We start from the raw sequence: 21,775 nt of genomic DNA on the forward strand, positions 1-21,775 counted from the left end.
GTCAGTGGAAGGGAGACAGAGAGATAGACTCCTTCATGCACCCCCACCGGGATCCACCTGACAAGCCCACTATGGGGCTATCATCTGCCCATCTTGGTTTAGTGCTCAGCAATTAAGCTATTTTTAGTGCCTGAGGCCAGAGGCTCCACAGAGCCATCCTCAGCTCACTGGCTGATGTGCTTAAACAAATCTAGCCATGGCTGTGGGAGAGGAAGAGAGAGAGAGAAAGAAGGAGGAGGGTGTGCCCTGTGTGCCCTGACCAAGAATTGAACCTGGGACATCCACACACTGGCCCAATGCTCCACCGCTGAGCCAACCAGCTAGGGCCTTAAAATTTTAAATTTTGATAGAGATTTTGGCTGTGAAGTTGAACATGTCATTTCACCCTCATTTAATTTGTATGATTGTCTTGCATATCCTTCCACTAAGAACATACCTCTTCCCAATAAGTTCTTTTAATACAGATACATCTACAGTAAAATACAGTTTACCATGTGAGTTCACTTTAAGTCGTTTAAGATACCTAAATGGTATGCCCCCTTTTCAGTAAATTAAAAGGCAGTATAGTTACAATTTAAAATAAAGTGTTAAATATAAACAGATAGGGTTTTGAATCTTAATGCTTCACAGGGATTTTGTGCTCTTTCCAATCTTATGTCTAGAGCAAATTACAGCTTTTGAATACATTAAAAATGTCCTCTTTCCCTTGGTTCCAGCATTCCCCAGCAGACTATAGACTCATTTCCTGTCCCTTGCACTCCCTTTCTGTCCCCACAATCAATACCAAAGTCTTTCCTACTTGGTAAGACTGTTCTCTGTATTGTTATTTCTATGTATGTAGTTTACTGAAAAAAAACTACCCCATTGAAACTACTGTCATATTCTTATGGAGAATCCTTGGGGAGTAGTTTTTACAAACCAAACTTAGCCCGACCCTTTCAGCAACTGTGTGCAAATACATAATCGCTATGTTTGAATTCATATTCCGGTAATTAAAAGTTTGAATTCATAATTCAAAACTTTTGGTTTCTTCCCAATCCTAACCGCTGCTAAGCTCTTAGAAACCCCCTACTTTGTCATCCCTGTGTTATTATACTCGGCATCAGACAGTATAATACTTTGGGGTAATGCAAAATAACATTTAATCAATCACGGCATTTCCTTGCCTCTTAACGTTTACTCTTTTAAGTAAACCTTAAGAAGATGATTGCTACCCGATTAATCGTGTTCCCTGCGACTAACGGCATTTGCCTGGTTATTTTTCCCTTTGCAACGTAGTATGCCCCTGAGGATATCACGGAATATGACTATGAGTATGGGGAAGAGGACTATCAGGAGGCGTACAGTGTGACAGAAAGACCCACTGTCGCTGAGGAGACAGTAGCGCAAACCGAGGTAAAACAACCAGGAGCGTCTCGGGTGTGGAGTCCTGCCGTTCGTCACCCTGTGGTCCCGGATGCCCCCTGCTCCTCACACTGGCCATCCAGCTGCCTCTCCTCTCCTAGCGTCCCTGAGCCGGTCGCTGGGATTTCTGTTGGGGCAGCTGCCGTCCGGAAGGAATGATGCCCGTTTTTGTTTATTCCTCATTCTTCCTTCCAGCCGAGCCCTTGAGGTCCCTTCTCACGTGATTGATGTTTTCCATTCCATCTTTCACCGCATTTTTACAGAAAAAGAAATCCAATTTCAAAAAGAAGATGAGGACAGTGGCCGCTAACTCAAAGGAAAAGTCCAAAAAGTTTACACCCCCTAAATCTGAAAAATTTGCATCCAAGAAGAAGAAAAGTTATCAAGCAGCGGCCAAAACCAAACTAGGGGTCCAGGTAGCCAAGAAATGCAATCAAGATCTGTCCTGGATTAGCCGGAAGATCTCTGATGACCAGTCATTATCCTAACCCAACTAGCTAATCCTCATGTAGCTAATACGATAACCCAATTAAACCATGAATTAATGAAGGCTTGGGGTTGTTTCACCGTTTTACTAACCGCTTTCCTATTGAATTTATTACTAGGCTAATATTGTCGAAGATTTTCAAGATTACAACTATGGAACGATGGAAAGCTACCAGACAGAAGCCCCGAGGCGTGTGTCTGGAACAAATGAGGTAACCGTCATGGGCCGTGTTAAATCACAGTCCGGAATTTTAAAATGTGTACCGGTTCTTGACATGCCTCACTTGGGAAGAATCTATAACCTCTGAAAGTTTGATGTTTTTATTTCACTGAGGTAAAGGAAATAAGAACGTGGGTTCACTGTTAATAAAAAACAGTTCATTCACAATCAATGTCAATTCATGTTTTGCATGACTCTGGGCTTCATGCAAATGCTAAATTGATCCAACTGAATTGGCTGCTGTCACCCCCTTGACGGCTGCTGGGACTCCTGAGCTCCTCAGACGACATGTTGTGAAGAAGGGGGTTCACAACATGACCCTTCTGGGAGGGGGAGGATCCTCAGACATGAAAATTGTATCATCAAGTGATACAATTAGAATTTATTCCACCTAACTGATACTCGTGTATTTTTATAACAACAGACATTCTGAAAAAAATCTATCTTCATGGATTTTAAGAACCATTTACAATTTCACACTTGTTAGAAATCTAATGCTGATAATGGTTCAAATAATACAGCTTAACCTTTCCCATTCTTTTCTGCAGAAAGGTTTAAGTACGTATCGGTACACATCAGAAAGTCTTTCTGAATTTCATATTATGCATACATTCTGATCATGAAAAAATGAGTATATAGTTCAGTTTAACTTTGTTAAATACTCACCATACATGGTCTGAACAATATCTGAGTAATTGCATTATTAGAAAAGTTATATACTATGTCCCAATAGACAAGTAAATGCAGTGGTGCATTTCATGCAAATACAATAATCTAGAATAATAACATTTTAGCTTAAGAACAGATTTTTAAGCTTCATTTAGCCCAAATTAATCATTCCCCAAAATGGACATCTTGATTTAAGATGTTTACCCAAATTCATCTTTTTAGCTCATAGCCATGATCATATTCTGATGCTAGATAATGTGCATCCCCTGTAGAGAGTACATCCTCCTTGTTTAAAAATACAAAAATACTGTGGTTATTGGATGTTTTACTTTAGTTAACAATTGCAAAAATAATCATTCAACCACATTTATTCATGTGACTGTGTAATACGAATTCAATATTTTTTATTATCTAGATTCACTCTATCATGGAAAACAAGCTACTTAAAAGTGAAATTCAAAAAGTTGCAAAATAAATTATTTAATTTGAACCTCATCAAAATCATCATATGGCCAAAAATTACATAATAAATATGATTCAAATAATTTATGTTTTTAATAGGCAACGAGTCATGAGCAAAAGAAAATTATATTAAGGGTATACTTCTGTATCTCTGAGGGAGAATTATTGATATAATTTTTACATTAGTGAATATTCTCTACTCCTTATGAGATTCGAGAGTGATATATTTTATGTTATTGTCTTAAATTTTGAGGACTGTCTTTTATATTTTATTTACTTCAAAGAACTCTTTGGTGACATAAAACTTCCCCACGTGCCAGACCCCCTTCATAAACGTTGCCATGAAAAGTCGCAGTATTGTTGGTAATGTTTTATTTTGGGGATTGAACATCCAAGTTACGTGGCTTTTCTGGTGGTCATTAGCTTGCATAATGATGTTCTGTGCGATTTGAAAATTAAGCAAAGCTTTCACTGAGTGCATATTTTCTCGTTCAAATCTTAAACTGTGAAGTAAAAAATTGACTACAAAGTTGTTGTTTTTTCTTCCATGGAACACGCAAATACGCATGGGGATCCCATGTGCTTATTTGCAGTTTCTTGGGAAAAGTGTCTTGAAAGCCATGCATCCCTATTCATACCGATGTACGAAACTATTTCTTTCAACGAGACTGGCAGAAATAGTTTTCAGACTTGCTTGAGTGGCATTCCGAACCCAGACTGTGATTGCCAATGCTGACCTCGCTTCACTAACCCTAACCTTCCTGTTCTCCAACCCCTTGCACCTTAAATTAATAGCCAACCCCTGCTGAAGAGGTATTTACTGAAGAATATCTCACGGGCGAGGATTATGATTCCCAGAGGAAAAACCCCGAGGATACTCTGTACGAAAACAGACAAATAGACGGCAGGGACTCTGACCTTCTGGTCGATGGAGATTTAGGCGAATATGACTTTTATGAATATAAGGAATATGAAGATAAACAGACCAGCCCCACTAATGAAGAGTTTGGTCCAGGTGTTCCTGCAGAGACAGATGTCACAGAGACGAGCGTAAGTCAGGAGTCCACGCTATGTGTCTCGTTGTGTGTCTTGTTTCGGGAGTGTTGTCCTGTTCATCGTGATGTTTTTTCAGGCTGAAAGGCAGGTGGTCTTCTTACATAAGTTTTGCGTGCTTATCACAACGCGGACATCTTCGCAGATCCTTCCACACAGGCACCCTCAGCAGCCGTCTCCCTGGGCGCGTGGCTGGCGACCTCTGTTCCAGAGTGTAACCTTGAATAGAATTGTGTCCAGATCTTCTTTTCCTTGATATGATTAAAATATAGTCATGATTATTCTGGGGACTAAACATAATTTCTGATTCTTAGGCAATGTTATTTTTAAATATTTATATTTTTGGTATTGGTCAGCCATGCACCCTATTTATCATAATTTTTTTTTTACTGTATTATTATCATTATTCATTTCACCTTTGGACTGCCTTCACCCATTTCCATTTCCCCTCCTTTATTTTATTAAATTTAATTAGATGACACTTTTTTGCTTTAATGTCTGGGCATAATAATTGAGGTCGGCAGATGTCTCGGCCTTTCTGTGATAAATCTTCAAGAAAGCAGTTGTTCCACCTCATTCAGGACTTGGTATTTAATACTGTTCATTATGCTTTCCTTTTTTTTTTTTTTTTTTTAAATAAATTTTTATTAATGGTAATGGGATGACATTAATAAATCAGGGTACATATATTCAAAGAAAACATGTCTAGGTTATTTTGTCATTAAATTATGTTGTGTACCCCTCGCTTTCCTTTTTTTTTTAATTTTTATTTTGTACTTTTCTGAAGTGAGAGGTGGGAAGGCAGAGAGACAGACTCCCGCATGTGCCCGACAGGGATCCACCCAGCATGCCCACCAGGGGGCGATGCTCTGCCCATCTGGGGCATTGCTCTGTTGTAATCGGAGCCATTCTAGTGCCTGTGGTGGAGGCCATGGAGCCATCCTCAGTGCCCAGAGCCAACTTTTGCTCCAACGGAGCCTTGGCTGTGGGAGGGGAAAAGAGAGAGAGGAAGGAGAGGGGGAAGGGTGGAGAAGCAGATGGGTGCTTCTCCTGTGTGCCCTGATGGGGAATTGAACCCTGGACTTCCACTCGCCGGGCCTATGCTCTATTGCTGAGCCAACTGGCCAGGGCCTATACTTTTCTTTATATATAATATATATATATATTTATATATTTATATATATTTATATTTATATATTTATATATATTTATATATATACTATGTATTATATATATTGACATATATATTTATATATTTTAAGTATTTCTGGTAAACCCTTTAAATAGGTTGCTATTTTAAAAACACATTTTAATTAGTTGTTTTAAATGCATTCAGGTTATTTAATTGCTTTTTTTTTTTTTTTTAAATAAACACTATTGTTCTTATTCACTTAAAGACAGGCTGCTTGAATTTTTTCCCCCAACAGATACACGGCCACGGTGCACACGGGGAGAAGGGGCAGAAGGGGGAGCCGGCCGTGGTGGAGCCGGTGAGTACCTCGTGGCTGTGGCGGGAAGGTCCGCGCATCACTTTCCCGAAGTGACGAGCCAGCGACACCCTAAACGATCGCCCAGGTTCATGTGTCCCCGCTGAAACGTCTCTCAGTCTGTGTGTAATTTATCACAGATGACTGAGTCAGGAAGGCTGTCTCTGGCAAGTGGAATTTCAAATGACACCAAAAAATACAGAGCTGTGGAATTCTGGAATTTGATAGTAGCTGAAATTTGTCTGGCCTCATTCTCTCATCTTACAACCAAAGAACCTGAGTCTCGAAGGGCTTAAATAGCTTCCCTTCGGCTTACGTGTTTGCTGGTTGAGGTCTGACGAGGACTGGAGCCCCTCCCACTTCTGGACCACCGGTGATCGTCCCTCTTATTTCTGGGAGTTGACATGAGTGTGTACACACACACACACACACACACACACACACACATATATATACTTTTGACAGAGACACAAATAAGTATGAAACAAAAAAGTTCCATAACCAGATAACATCATGTAGAAATCTGAAGATATTCTTTTTAAAAATTCACTTTCTTCCTTTTGGTCCAAAAGGCTCCAATTCAATCCAGAAGTGTTTTTTTAGAATTTATATTCATGTTCTTGCCACTCAAGATTTGGTAAGAAGCAAATTCTTACTGGAAAGTAATTTCACTGTTGTTTTCCCTAATGAGTAACTTGGGAAAACTCCTGCATTAGAACTAGAGTAGCATGTCTAACTGTTGGCCTCACGATCATGAATACCATTTCAGAAATTACAGGGATGTAACAATTCAGAAAAAGCAGGGGGGGGTGATGGAGGGGGAGATAAAAAATGAGCAAGATACACATATAAGCACATGATTGACTCTCTCCTCCATTATCCAAAAATCTGAGAAAGCATGCTCACCAGAGGCTCTAAAGTGATGTTTTCAGAATGAATTCGCCCTTGATGTGAAAATGTACAACCAACTTTCTAAAAGTGACAAAATGGTTTTCAGCAGTAGAGTCACTAACTTCCTAGAACTGGGTTCTTCTCCTGAAAGAGCCACGGTGTTCTTTTATCTAAGAGCTTTCTCTCCTATTGATCTCCCGTTGTCTTGTCTGGACTTTTCGCCCTTTTCTGAATTAAAGTGTGAAGGCGTCACTACCTCCCATCCTTCCATCCACACAGCCAGGACTCAAATTCCCGTTTCGTGCCAGCATTTTTCTGGGAGCCAGGGAACACTTGGTCCAATACCTTTGCTTTACCCATCTTCGAAGTATATAGCATAGTCCTCTCGTGATATTATTGATGTGAATACTTATTTCTTTTTTAATTAGTTCATAGATTCTCTGAGGACAGGGACTGTATCTTCTATCATTTTGAATTTCCGCCCTCCCCCATGTGAAAAGGTTTACAATTGGTTGTGACAGAAATACAGCGAATTCTGTTTTGAAAAATGCTTTTCTTAAGGTCAGCTAGCTAAGAGGATTAGGGGTTCAATTTCCCTAGAAATAATTCTATTTTTTCTCTTATAATAGGGGATGCTTATTGAAGGACCACCAGGCCCAGCAGGACCTGCGGTATGTAAATGTTTCAAGATTATTCTTGTCTCCATATTTTTACAGTCGGATACGTACAAGATTTCTACTACACTATGGAGTTGATTACCTGTTAGACTGATTTGTGTATTGAGTTGCAGAGGCCAGCATTCGTCCAGAGGACCTGGTGGCCATGAATTGCTTTCTGATTTAGCTCTCTAGATGATTTTTTTTTTTTTTTGAGAATGGTAGAACTACATTTTGTTTTAAACATTTTTGCTGCTTACCATGTATCTGCATTGAACCTGGCTTTCAACTTTATACCTGAAAGTTATGAAAGTAAAAAAAAAAAATAGCCATTATTTTTACTAAAGGTATATAGCTAGCCTGACCAGGTGGTGGCACAGTGGATAGAGCATTGGACTGGGATGCAGAGGACCCAGGTTTGAGACCCCGAGGTCGCCAGCTTGAGCGTGGGCTCATCTGGTTTGAGAAAAATCCCACCAGCTTGAACCCAAGGTCGCTGGCTCCAGCAAGGGGTTACTCAGTCTGCTGAAGGCCCACGGTCAAGGCACATATGAGAAAGCAATCAATGAACAACTAATGTGTTGCAATGCACAATGAAAAACTAATGCTTGATGTTTCTCATCTCTCTCCGTTCCTGTCTGTCTGTCCCTGTCTATCCCTCTCTCTGACTCACTTTCTCTGTAAAAAATAAATAAATAAATAAATAAATGAATAAATAAATAAATAAATAAATAAAGGTATATAGCTATATATTAATGAACAGCTGAGAATCCTCAGAGACTGGGGGTGGCTCACCTGCGCTTCTGAATGGAGTGATCCTCAGCGTCCCTCGTCCGTTCCTAGTGAGGCTCCTGTCACTCGGCGTGTCTGTATCCTCGGGTAGCTGTCCTGATCCCATTCTGTAAGCAGTTCTCTGACTTGGGTGGAACTAATTAAATTCTTGTCATCTGAAGTCAATACGTGATACTGATGCCTTTAAATACTTTTACCCCCCATACAAGAAAATGTAAGAGTGCCTCCGAGCTCAGTCATGCCTCCATTCCACCTTGGCGCTCACACTTTGGAGGTCTGACTGGACCAGTGAGCCCACCATTTCCTCAGTAAGACCCGGGGACCTGCTTCTGTCTCAGGGACGCCACAGTGGCGGGCCCTCCTTTCCTGGACTGTCTGCCTCCACCCTGAGAGCAGCTTCATCGAGGAAGAGTGGAGATAGCTACAGAGTGGTCCCTATATGTTCTGTGTTTGTGGGAAGATAAATAGGGCAGTTGTTTAGGGCCCGGTTGTGTATTTATGAGCTATAAATGAGCTGCCCTTTGATGTTGGTAGAGTGAATTTGCCTGAATACTAATGAAAGCGGGAGTCTGACTCAGATCATGCTTTGTTTCTTTCTAGGGCCTTATGGGTCCTCCAGGTCTACAAGGACCCTCCGGACCCCCGGGTGACCCTGGCGACAGGGTAAGTGAAGGGACTCCTCAGAACTAAAGAATGTCAGAGAGATGAAAACATGGACAATACATTCTACATGTTGAACATGTTATTCTTCTCACTGTTGGGGTGGGGCGGAGATCTACAAATTTGGTGTTGGGTGTAACATTTTGGTTAACTTTTCTAACTGTAATCTTCAAAGTGAGGGTAAAGAATGTGCATTTAATCTACGTGATAATTAGTAAGAAAACTGTTATTTTAATAGATTTCCATGTTGCTAGAAACCTGTTACTTTAGACTCGATTTTTTAGTTTGAATTCTGACAATTTTTCCAGGAACTCTCCTGGGTGTTGAGTTGGAGGCCGATAGAATGAATATGGGTTCAAAAGCCTGAGTTCTAATTTGAGGATCACACCCTGGGCCACGTGGTGGAAAAGCCCATTTATGTTAAGTCTCTGAAAACTCTTCTTATAAAACTCCTTTCCTTTTCTCTTGTCCATCCTTGTGTAGCCAGTAACTTTGTGCATTACTGAAGTAATGTTACCTAGTGCAATGAAATCCAACCCTGTCAACACATACTTACTAAAAAGGAGATTCACCAAGGAGGAAAGGACAAATGCCAGTTGGATAATGTAGACTTATTAAAAGTTATTTGGTTTCTAATAAATTTGATTATTAATTTTGATTATTTCATGTATTATCCTAGGGTCCCCCAGGACGTCCTGGCTTACCAGGGGCTGATGGTCTACCTGGTCCTCCTGGTACCATGTTAATGTTACCGGTATGTTTATTCATCTTATTGCTGAAAAATATTCTTGGGGCCACATCACAGAGCAATCAAATAAAAACCATTGATTTTAAGTATCAAGCAGTCTTTGGAAATGATGAGAAATTTTGCTAAACTAACATCCTGGAAAATATCGATCTGTTCCTTAGTATTAATTAAGGTTTCATTATTTGATTACTCCTAAGACAAGAAAGCTTAGAGTTTTTCTTAATGTTTCTAATCATGTGCTTTAATCCTGGGTGGTATGGTTACTATGTATTTCACATGTTAACATATATTAATATACTGTTTCTCACCATAGAGACAACAGTTGATACTTTTAAAAGAAGATGTATCTATAAGTGTCATTATTCACCACTCAAAAATCACTTGCTTTACCATTTAGGTTGTCTTTAAAGTTGCCTTAGTTCTTGGAGGAAAAGAATGGTTTATCCATATAAGGGTAATAAAATTGCAATTCATCATTTTGCACGAGAAATTGAATCGTGATGCATTTTGAGAAAAAGAGAAGCTTTAGAATTTTGTGGAGGGATATGGGTAGGGTCAGGTTTTGTCAGTAGAATAACTTAAGAAAAGGTAAACAAAATAAATACATATCAAGGACGATGTCCACTGTGTTCACAGAGATTCCAAAAGTTTTGCTCAACAAAACAGCAGTGGGTCAGTAACCACCACTGAACTTCTTACATTTGGAATTTTTATAAATGAATGAATCGCATGAGGAGCACATATGCAGATTAACAATGCGTGATAGGGGCTTATTACAGAGCTCAGAAATTAATAATGGAATTTAAAACTGGAAAGGAGTCTCTAGTCTCTTCTACCAATGGTAAAATGTGGTCTAGATAGAGCCACCTGCATGATGGGCAGAAGGAGAATTAAAAAAAATAAAGAAGTCTCAGTGCCATGATTCGTGATGGGGTCACCTTGGACTTTTAAGTAAGTCGTTTTTTATCTAGTCATGAAGGTGCCTGTTTGATGAAGGCTAATTTTGAGTTTCTTGATGTTGCTTTTCCTTAGTTTCGTTATGGTGGCGATGGTTCCAAAGGCCCGACCGTTTCTGCCCAGGAGGCCCAGGCCCAAGCCATTCTCCAGCAGGCTCGGGTGAGACGAACGAGCATGCATTCCCGGAACCTGATTCTATGTGAAAATACATGTGTGCCTGTGTGTGTGTGTGTGTGCGTGTGTGCATGTACATCTGGAGGGTGCTACTATGGTGAACAAAATACTTCCTGCTGAATAATAGATTAAATTCAGATGGAAAAATGCTAAGAGTGTATCTTTTGTCCAAGAGGATTGTTCTGAGTATTAACTGACCTTCCCCTACTGCTGTAGTTCTGGCAATCACATGCAGAGCGTCACACACACTTTCTAAATGCTTTTGAAGAGTGCTGATGGGTTTATACCTATTACTCTCATTCACATCCATTTCTTCTACTGAGCCATCAGTCAATGATTATGGGACAAAGTATGAAAATGAAGTTGAGATTATTATTTTTTTTTTTGATGAAAGAAACCTTTTAAAGCGTATTCTAAGCTCTCATCATTATAGTCTATAATATTTTTACAAAATTCATTTAGTTTATAATTCTTTGTAAACGGAAAGCATCTGCTATCTATCTATATATATTATATTAATAAAATAGAGAATTGTATTTATTTTTAAATTTATTTTTTAAATGCCTGACCAGGCGGTGGCGTGGTGGATAGAGCGTCGGACTGGGATGCGGAGGACCCAGGTTCGAGACCCCGAGGTCACCAGCTTGAGCACGGGCTCATCTGGTTTGAGCAAGGCTCACCAGCTTGAGCCCAAGGTCGCTGGCTTGAACAAGGGGTCACTCAGTCTGCTGAAGGCCCACGGTCAAGGCACATATGAGAAAGCAATTAATGAACAACAAAGATGTCAAAACAAGAAACAGATGATTGATGCTTCTCATCTCTCTCCGTTCCTGTCTGTCTGTCCCTATCTATCCCTCTCTCTGACTCTTTCTCTGTGTCTCTGTAAGAAATAAAAAAAAAAAAATGTATTTTTTAAATGGTTTTTCAATTAGAGGTGACCTTCAGTATTATTTTTTATTGGTTTCAAGTGGACAGAGTCCTGGTTAGACAATCATGCACTTTACAAAGTGTCCCCCAGTATTTCCCGGACATGCCTGGCCCCATATGTAGTTACTACAATATTAGTGACTCTATTAACTATGTTGGATTTTATTTTTTACACTAGCTTTATTGCCATTAAATCGTACTTGAGGAAACCAAAAGAAGCGACTGGGAGAGTTGAAAGCCATATATTTTTCTTTATAGTGTAGTGTTCTTCTTTAAAGGAACAGAAAGTAAAGGGCTTTCTTTCTGGTATGGGTATGGGTACCCACTTGCTAAAGATCACTTATGTGATCATTTTCGACTGATCCTCATGAATTTGTGAGTGTACAAAATACCCGAACACTTAAGTTAAAATTATTATCGACATTTGTTGCCATATTTTCTAAGTCTGTTCATCTAAAAAGAAGTCACTATTTGGTGACACCATAGATACAGACAATGAAAAGTTTAAATGTTTGTTTACTCAACCTTGTCATAAATACAAAAATATATTTAAGATAATTTACTAATTATTCCTATAGTTTGCCTTATATTGCTTTGAACAAATTGAAGGTAATTAAGCTTAAATATTTTATGAGGTCACTGAGTTCCCCATTGTATTAGTTCTTTTAACCTATTCTGAAATAGGCAGCAAACATTATAATTCCAGTGTTTCAGATAGTTAATCTCAAGGATGAAGAAGTTTATTGTCAAAAATCTCATGGTGAGTCAGCAGGGGAACTTTGGAGAGAGATCCTGCTGTTTTCATCCCGTGCACTCTTCTAATGCGATTTTACACATTACTTCTATTACTGGATTATTCTTGACATCTTTTTGGATAATCTAAGTATTCACCCTTGGAATTACTAATACTCAGATATTGCACACCATACTATTGTAACATCTGTCAGATACTTATCCTTTGTGCACTACTGTTTCAGCTTTTTCTTTTTTTCTTTTTTTTTTTTTTTTGTATTTTTCTGAAGCTGGAAAAAGGGAGAGACAGTCAGACAGACTCCCGCATGCGCCCGACTGGGATCCACCCAGCACGCCCACCAGGGGGCGACGCTCTGCCCACCAGGGGGCGATGCTCTGCCCCTCCGGGGCGTCGCTCTGCCGCGACCAGAGCCACTCTAGCACCTGGGGCAGAGGCCAAGGAGCCATCCCCAGCACCCGGGCCATCTTTGCTCCAATGGAGCCTTGGCTGCGGGAGGGGAAGAGAGAGACAGAGAGGAAGGAGAGGGGGAGGGGTGGAGAAGCAGATGGGCACTTCTCCTATGTGCCCTGGCCGGGAATCGAACCCGGGACCCCTTGCATGCCAGGCCGACGCTCTACCACTGAGCCAACCGGCCAGGGCCTCAGCTTTTTCGGTATGAAATTTCATGTTTCTTATTTTCAGTACTGATAATGCCGGTACTCAGTTTCCATACCTGTGATTGCACAGAATAAATGTATTTTTCTCTATAGCATTAAATTGGAGATTTGTCTAAAGAAGCGTATTGTCATAACCCTTTCTGATAAGTTTTGCTTATTACCATCTAGCTCTAATGGCCATTGTTTTAACTAAAATATTGCCAGAAAATTTTTATTTAAAGCACTTTAAAGTGTTTTCCTCAAAAAATATTCTCAACGAGTATTGCACCTATATATTTAAAAGAGGTCTATACATTATTCTGAAGTACACTTCAGTGTAGAAAATTATATCAGATATTAGATCTATTATAAATTTTTTATTGAATAAGTTTGTTTTTTTTGTGACAGACAGAGAGAGTCAGAGAGAGGGACAGATAGGGATAAACAGACAGGAAGGGAAAGAAATGAGAAGCATCAATTCTTCATTGCGGCACCTTGGTTGTTCGTTGATTGCTTTCTCATATGTGCCTTGACCAGGGGGCAACAGCAGACCGAGTGACCCCTTGCTCGAGCTATCAACTTTGGGCTCAAGCTGGTGAGCCTTGCTCAAACCAGATGAGCCCATGCTCAAGCTGTTTACCTCGGGGTCTCGAACCTGGGTCCTCTTGTGTCCCAGTCTGACGCTCTATCAACTGCACCACCACCTGGTTAGGCTTGAATAAGGTTTAATAATGTGGTACAAGATCGTGTATGTTACAACTGTTTTTAAAAAATGTCTGATACTTATTTAGGTAATTTATCATTCTAGAGCAGGGGTCGGGAACCTTTTTGGCTGAGAGAGCCATGAACGCCACATATTTTAAAATGTAATTCCGTGAGAGCCATACAATGACCTATGTACATTAAGCATTATCCATTAAAAATTTGGTGTTGTCCCAGAAGACAGCTGTGACTGACTCCAGCCACCCACAACCATGAACATGAGCGGTAGGAAATGAATGGATTGTAATACATGAGAATGTTTTATATTTTTAACATTATTATTTTTATTAAAGATTTGTCTGCAAACCAGATGCAGCCATCAAAGGAGCCACATCTGGCTCGCGAGCCATAGGTTCCCGGCCCCTGTTCTAGAGACTTATTTATATAATTCTTCAGTCTTTAGTCCCTCTGTCCAGCATGGACCTATCTGTCCTGTGTTGACCATATGTTATACTGAAGGGCAGCTTGTGCAAATGAATATTGGGATTGGACATGTTAGCCTAGTAGAACCTTCCTAAGTTTGATATATTTTATTTTCTAGATTGCGCTGAGAGGTCCCCCTGGCCCAATGGGTCTGACTGGAAGACCAGGTCCTGTGGTAGGTTACCCGCTAGATAATGTGTGTTTTACTTCTTAAAACTGCAGTTCCTTCTGCAACTTTTGGCCAAGCATTGTTCACGTGTTGGCCGAAACCTGCATGATGGGCAAAAGGAAAATTAAAAAAAAAAGAAAGAAATAGGGGTACCATGATTCATGATGGATTTACCTTGGACTTTTTTTAAAAAGCTCATCATTTTAAGTAAGTGGTTTTTAAGTAGGTTATGAATACCAACTTATGCTTAAATTTGTTTCCATTTTAAAAATCTATCTCAGTTGAGTCCTCTGTCAATTTTGATCAAATGTTTTAGTGAAAAGTTTTTCAATCAATCAGATACGATAAAAAATATAATTGAGTCACATACCCAACTGTTTTTCAAGGTAGAACTATCATTTACTTGCATGATATTTAAAGTTACTGAAATTTAATTTTATATTATATTCTTGAGACTTAATTTTATGATAAGCAGGATTTTCAGTAAGACAAAAATATTTCAGGTCAGTGAAAATTAGATCATAATATTAGGGGCAAACAGGAAACTTAGCATAAGCTTCAAGCTACCACCTATATTCTACAGGGTGCTCCAGATAACTAGAGAAATTATTTGTCTTTTAGAGACTCTTGGAAAATAAGTTTTATTTTTCCTTACTGGCTTGCTAATAAGCTAATATATATATAAATATATTATGAATTGCTTTTTTAGGTATCTTCAAACCTTTTAAAACTTACCAAATATGAAGCAGTGTAACAATTCACAAAATACAGGGTTTTTTTTAACCATATTTTTTTCTTAAGAAAAAATGCTGTGGGATCTCAACCAAAGTTCTCAATGTTTTTTTAATTAATAGAATAAATAATCTATTATAAGTATTTGCTTTTTAGTATAAAAAGGTGTGTCTACTGTGATTTCATAGGCTTCCAATGTGCTTTGTTGAAAGAGGTATTTATAGAAATCATTGATGTGAGCATTAAAATTTTATCTTTGATTTTACTTAGTGGACGCTTAGCAGAACTATTTTACTCAAATTTGAATCAAGGACATAGTCTTCTGTTTAAACTTTTAATTAGAATGAGAAATGGTTTTCTACTTCTGGTTTATTTGATAATTCGTTATATAGTTTTACATAAATTTACAGTTCTCTTAATTTAATCTTGAAATTTTTATAACATTTTACGTGTTTTGAAGGGCCATACCCTCAATGTCTCAGTTCATGTGGAACATACTATGTTCTAACAATATATTCTGCAGAATTTGAATGATAACCGATTGATTCTATCTGCATTACTAAGTTTTATGAGGTATTTTTTTCTGTTCTGCTTTTCAAAATATCGTAAGGAACAAAGCCAATTCCAGGTCACGTAACAGAGGAAGAAATATGGTGAATCCTTAATGATTTGTTCGTGATAACTCAGATTTACATGGCGAAGGAAAGTCAGCAGCATGTTAGTGTGTTACACATTTGAGGGCAGAAGAGTTACCTGAATATTTCATTAAAAAAAAAAAAAAAAAAAAAATCTTGGGCCCTGAACTTGAGACTAATGATATAGGTTCAGGGTCAGAAATGGCAAACTGGGATTTTTTTTTAAAGAGTTCACCAGGCTGCTTCTCATGGTCAGGAATGTGTGCAATACACTGATATACATTACTTTTAAACACATTAGTGTAGAATCTCTAAAGCAGTATTTTTCAAAGGAATTTTCCTGCTTATCCAGGCAGACACGAGCCCAGGGGCGCTGTAGAAGGTGGGGGGAGGGGGAGGGACAAGCCAAACCAGGAAGAGCAGTAAGATGACCACTTCCTGTGTCGCCCAGCAGCCACTCAGGATCACATCACGTCAAAGAGAAAACTTGGGCAACCATGTGTGCCCTCTCAATGTCATACCCAAGAGTAATTAATTTTACTAATTGTTTGTTAAGGAAAGCATTAGGTGGCTTAAATGTTAAAGGTAAGTACTGAGAGAGAAAAAAATCATATTTTTCCTTTCCACCATTTTCTGTTATCTTTTGCTCCAAAACATCAAATTATTAGACCTTCAAATATCTGCTAATGTTAGAGGTCAAAAAAGTATACATTAAAAGTTAAAAAATAAAGTCTACATCAATATTTTAAGACAAATATGTACATTCATTCTTCCAATGAAAATTTTCCTTTATTCAATTGTTCTTTTTTTTTAATTGCTTTTTGTAGACAAATGGAGGCTCAGATGATCAAATATGCAGGAAATGTAGAAAATGTTTCTTTTTCCTATGCTGTTACTCTCGATTATTGCATGACAATTTTTAGAATAAGTATTTGGGCAAAGTAATTATAATCTGTTTGGTTGGTAGTGCTTATATAGAGAGGATAGAATGCTGTAAATTAATTGAAAATAAATTGACTATCCTATGAATTGCATTCAGTTCAGCGATTAATAATAAGATTTAACGTAGAACCCCAGTTTTTTTTTCTCTTGATAAACATTTAGTTCCAAGAATTCTTAATTAGAAGTTTGAAAGTCACCATTCTTGTGATTTCCAAGGGTAGACTTCATGTTTTTGACATGCCCTGTGTCTCGGGAGTCATTATTAATAGTTATTTTTCTCTGCAGCCACCAGGAGGCTCCAAATAGCTAACATTTTCAGACGGCGTGATTTTAACTTTTTGTACTTTGATTCAGTGCACTATTTCATTGACTATTATGAATTTGATTTAAATAAGCCCTACCCTTCTTAAACACACAAAGTATGTTTCTACAGCATGACGTCACTGTTAGCACCATGTTCATTTTTTATGTTCTGCGTCTTTTTTAGGGAGATGCAGGACCCTAGTGTTTATTTATTTTTTTATTGATTTGACCTTGTCACACCACCAGTTGAAGCAAAACCACACAGCATGCTGTTGCTTCACCCATGTGCCCTCTCATGACAGCTCAGTGGGTCGTTAGCAAAAGGCTCAATTGAGGGCTTTTAAAAGAAGTCCCGAGTAGTTCTGTTTAAAACTCGCGCAGGACCTTTAGAAAATGATTATATATCTCTATATTTCCAGTTAGCGTGCCAGGTGTCTGTTGGCACGTTTTGCATCATGTAAATGTTTGTAAGAGGGGTTTGTCATTAGGACTCGATTCTCGTAGGAAAAAACACACCACTCTGAGGGAAAAATGGCTTTGACATTATTTCGGGACAGTGATAATGATAGCAAGAGCATCTGTCCTTGACATTTTTATTGCTGTAGAATGCAGCATCTGATAAATTTCCGAGTATAAAAGCAGAAGACATTTTTCCAAGTCCTCGCCTTCCCCCCGGGTACCTGATTGCGTAAGCGTGTGTCGCCGTTAGTGTTCCGGCAAGGGCGATGATAAATAACGCCTGTAGATCATCCTAAGTGCTCTAATGGCACGCCCGTCAAAGAAAATTTCAGTGTGATTTCAGGAAATTGGCTTCTGTGTAGTTAGACATAAAATAGCATCCTTTTAAAATGCCCACACGCTGGAATACAAAGTCTGAGACGCCTTTCAATCAAAGCGCTTGGAACTAGTGTTGTCTTAATAAAATCATACTGGTCTGGTGAAGTATATTTTGAACGATGTTTAAGTATTTCAGGTGACAATGGTGGGATAAAAGAGATTAGGGAATTGCTAAATTTAATGACTATATCCTTTTTTCTCTCCAGGGGGGACCTGGTTCATCTGGGGCCAAAGGGGAGAGTGGTGACCCAGGTCCTCAGGTAAAAAATCCTTTATGTCACATTTTGTTTTGGACATTTTTTTTTTTTTGTCAAGTAGACTAATTGGAGCATCTGCCACTTGTTTCATGAGGAAGGAAATCACACCACCTTTAAACTCACATCAATTCCATTCACTGAAGAAGCCTTTGTGGCCAGTTGACTGTCAGCGACTCGGTTCATGTAAAGAATTAGCCCGTCCGAATAGTAAATTGGTTTGGGATTGTACAAAGTAGAGCAGAACTATCCGATTTTTGTTGCCAGTCGCCTTTGCCTCAAACCCAAGATGTTTTCTGTGAAGAGTAAACCTAGTGTATTATCTCAGGAAGGGTGTCTAACCTCCTTAAAAGAAGCTGACTTCACACCCTTTGGAGAGCTGAGGAAATTCAGAGAGATTGAGACTCTCTGAAGTTTTAAAAAGATCTTACATTATACTTCCATGGTGCCAAATTAAAAGTATTGTTTTCTTTTTCTTTAAGGATAATAAATAGTCATTTAATCTGTGCACGTTATAAAATATACTTATTCTAGAAAACAGAACAACAAAATGGGATATATATATGTGTGTGTGTGTGTATATATATATATATATATATATATTTAATGCATTTACTTTTTTAAAAATGCTTCTCAGTATACTCAGCAGATACAAATTTCGATTGGGGTGCCGGAGCTCTCTCAAGCGGTTGTGTCCACGAATGTGATTTCTTCTAAATTAATTTCATTTACAGAGTAGAAGCATATGGTACAATGAATGTTAACACCGGTGCGCGTTCTTGGTCGTCACGCCCACAACCGCCAGGCTCTGTAACCCCCGCAGTTTCTGGTGCCCCCACTTTGCAGGCACCCCCATGTGTGACAGCCCCCTGTCTGGTCTACCTCAACCCCCATTGTCACTTTTCAAGGTGCCCTGTCAGGGACAGCGTCCATTATGTGGCCCTTGGAGCCCGGCTTCTTGCACTCAGCACAGTGCCTTGGAGACTCGTCCCAGGTGACGCATGCCACCAGCAGCCCGTTCCTTTCTGTTGCTGAGAGGGATTTCCCACGTGGATGCCCCACAGTTTTATTTACCTGGCAATGAGAAAAAAAAATCCAAAGAAAGCAGAGAGCAAGACCTTTGAGTGACTGGGGAGACCACCACGTTCTTTCCTGGTCTCGGTGAATGTCCCCGGACAGGGATGGGACGCGTTTGCATCGGAACTGACACACACGTAGCAACGCTGAAATGACACCGCGTGAAAGTCTGAGGAATTTAGTCTTTTGCAAGGTTTAAGAACTTTTTGATCAAAGAAGCCTTTGAAAATATGCTGCATCATTTTCATGGATTTTGCGGTTTTTCTGACTCCTTAATTCCAAAGGGATGCACTCCTTAATTCATGGAAAACTAACAAGATTTGTCCCATTATTTATTTCCCCTTGCCATCCAGCTGGGTCCAGGGTAGAGTCCCCTCACTACAGTAATTTTTTTTTTGTATTTTTCTGAAGTGAGAAGTGGGGAGGCAGAGAGACAGACTCCCGCATGCGCCAGATGGGGATCCCACCTGGCATGCCCACCAGGGGGCGATGCTCTGCCCATCTGGGGCATTGCTCTGTTGCAACCAGAGCCATTCTAGTGCCTGAGGCAGACCATGGAGCCGTCCTCAGTGCCCAGGCCAACGTTGCTCCAATGGAGCCTTGGCTGCATGAGGGGAAGAGAGAGACACAGAGAAAGGGGGAAAGGTAGAGAAGCAGATGGGTGCTTCTTCTGTGTGCCCTGGCTGGGAATCCAATCAGGGACTTCCACATGCCAGGCTGACGTTCTACCGCTAAGCCAACTAGCCAGAGCCTACAATAATTTTTAAAGCAACATTCTCTTAACCTCTTAAGTATTAGATAACCTTCATTTTGTAATTTTTGTAATCAACATATTACAGTGATCGTGGAGTTATTTGTAATTTCATATGTGTGTTACATTTTCCACTACATTGATTATATGCATCCTGTTTAAATTTAAAGGCCTATATAACATTTATACTGGGACTGCATTTGATCTATTATTACCTGTGTCATTTTATTTAAAAAAAACAAACAACAACAAAAACGTGTATTCATCTTCACAGAAGATGTTGTATGTAGGTGTGACATTGTATAATAGTGATTCAAGGAACACACTGAGAATCTTTAACCTTTCCTGTGACGTGGCATGGTGCCCGTCGCTAATGTGCGCTAGGGACTGCCAGGTCAGCCCCAGCATTTGGTAGGTGACTGAGAAACATGTCCCAGGCACTGTGCGGAGTTGTAGGGGCATAAGGCACAAAAAGAGACAGATTTAACCCAAAGCTGCAACAGTGAACAATTCAGTAGGACATTCAACTGTGGAAAAGGCAATTCTAATCCAGTGTGATAAATGCATTAAAAGAATAAATATCCCAGAGAGGAACTCCAAAAAATGAAGGGAAGAGGGGAGGCAGGGAAGGGGTGGGTGGGTGAAGAATGTTTTCAGTCACGAGACATATAAAAGCCCCAGGTTTTGAGAATAAAATAAGTAATTGAGGATTTTTAAAAAGTTTAAAATATTACTGTGTTCCTCTTGATGGAAAGGAAGGTGAATGTCTATATAAACGTAATAAAATATTTTGACCTTTTTTTTTTTTTTTTGCAAGAAGCCATTTAGAAAAATGGATTCTCTTGTCTTCAGCTTTACCTGGGCATTTACCTGAGAACTGATTTTCTTGTCTTGAAAATGATTAAGGGGAATTTAAGGGGAGTTGAATTTCTGAAACCATCTCTCTCGGTACAATTGTGTTTATCGATCAATGGATTTATGAAACGACTGAATTCTGATGTTTTGATGTAGGGTCCTCGCGGTATCCAAGGCCCACCTGGTCTGACGGGAAAAGCTGGAAAAAGGGTATGGTTGGTTCTCCTCGTGTATTTTGAGAGCATCTGAGATCATCAGTTACTTTCTTTTATTTTACTCCGGGCTCGGAGGAATGACTTTGCTTAGTCACCTTCTCGGCATTCTCAGGGTCGTCCAGGTGCTGACGGAGGCAGAGGAATGCCCGGAGAACCCGGAGCCAAGGTCAGGAGCTCAGATGTCCTTCTATTCGGTATCCTGTACGCCGGTGCCTCCCTCACAATGTTATATTTTAAAAGACAGATTCTTGATCTGAAAGAATATTTCAGACTCACATTCTACTACAGAATTGGGCTGAACATGTGATGGTGATGAGAGGGTGATGGTGGTGATGAGGAGATTGATGATGATGATGATGATAATGATGGTGATGGTTTTACAGGGAGATCGAGGATTTGATGGACTTCCGGGTCTGCCAGGTGACAAAGGTCACAGGGTAAGATACACCATTCTGTTACTTTTTATACAGAGATAATAATATTAGAAAATGTTTTAGAATTGACCTTCTAGGACAGTGATTTTCAACCTTTTTTGAGCCGCGACACATTTTTTACATTTACAAAATCCTGGAGCACACCACCTACCAAAATGACACAAAGCGACACTCTAACACGGTACATATTATACATATAGTTAATAATATAGTTTCTAAATGTATTTATAGTCACACCTGACCGTGTCTCACACCTGACTGTGTCTCATGGCACACTAGTGTGCTGTGGCACACTGGTTGAAAAACACTGCTCTAAGACAATAGAAGAAAATGAAATATTTGTAAATCCATTTAGTAAATTATTATACCTAGTAAGTACTAAGGAAAGGTAAGTAGAATTACACATGCAAT

The 21,775-nt window shown here is 39.4% G+C and overlaps 1 protein-coding gene and 1 non-coding gene across 3 annotated transcripts in view; one reads left to right on the top strand and one right to left on the bottom strand.

The window, feature by feature from the left end:
* Nucleotides 1-21,775, top strand: part of COL11A1 (collagen type XI alpha 1 chain) — a 190,275-nt gene that overhangs the window by 64,978 nt on the left and 103,522 nt on the right. Inside the window, exons 6-18 of one of the 2 annotated variants that reach the window (XM_066246823.1) lie at nt 1,279-1,395; nt 2,010-2,102; nt 4,037-4,291; nt 5,722-5,784; nt 7,302-7,343; nt 8,721-8,783; nt 9,460-9,534; nt 10,561-10,644; nt 14,279-14,335; nt 17,985-18,038; nt 20,872-20,925; nt 21,043-21,096; nt 21,314-21,367. In XM_066246823.1, the coding sequence (XP_066102920.1) occupies nt 1,279-1,395; nt 2,010-2,102; nt 4,037-4,291; nt 5,722-5,784; nt 7,302-7,343; nt 8,721-8,783; nt 9,460-9,534; nt 10,561-10,644; nt 14,279-14,335; nt 17,985-18,038; nt 20,872-20,925; nt 21,043-21,096; nt 21,314-21,367 (1,065 nt within the window). Of the gene's footprint in view, nt 1-1,278; nt 1,396-1,667; nt 1,821-2,009; nt 2,103-4,036; nt 4,292-5,721; nt 5,785-7,301; nt 7,344-8,720; nt 8,784-9,459; nt 9,535-10,560; nt 10,645-14,278; nt 14,336-17,984; nt 18,039-20,871; nt 20,926-21,042; nt 21,097-21,313; nt 21,368-21,775 lie in introns of both variants that reach the window. The other variant, XM_066246824.1, reaches the window with a different exon arrangement.
* LOC136315827 (small nucleolar RNA SNORA21) lies at nt 17,171-17,291 on the bottom strand. The gene has a single exon (XR_010727605.1). It is a non-coding gene; the product is annotated as a small nucleolar RNA SNORA21 (small nucleolar RNA).

This window comes from Saccopteryx bilineata, chromosome 11 (assembly GCF_036850765.1).
Source record: "Saccopteryx bilineata isolate mSacBil1 chromosome 11, mSacBil1_pri_phased_curated, whole genome shotgun sequence".
Classification (NCBI taxonomy): Eukaryota; Metazoa; Chordata; class Mammalia; order Chiroptera; family Emballonuridae; genus Saccopteryx; species Saccopteryx bilineata.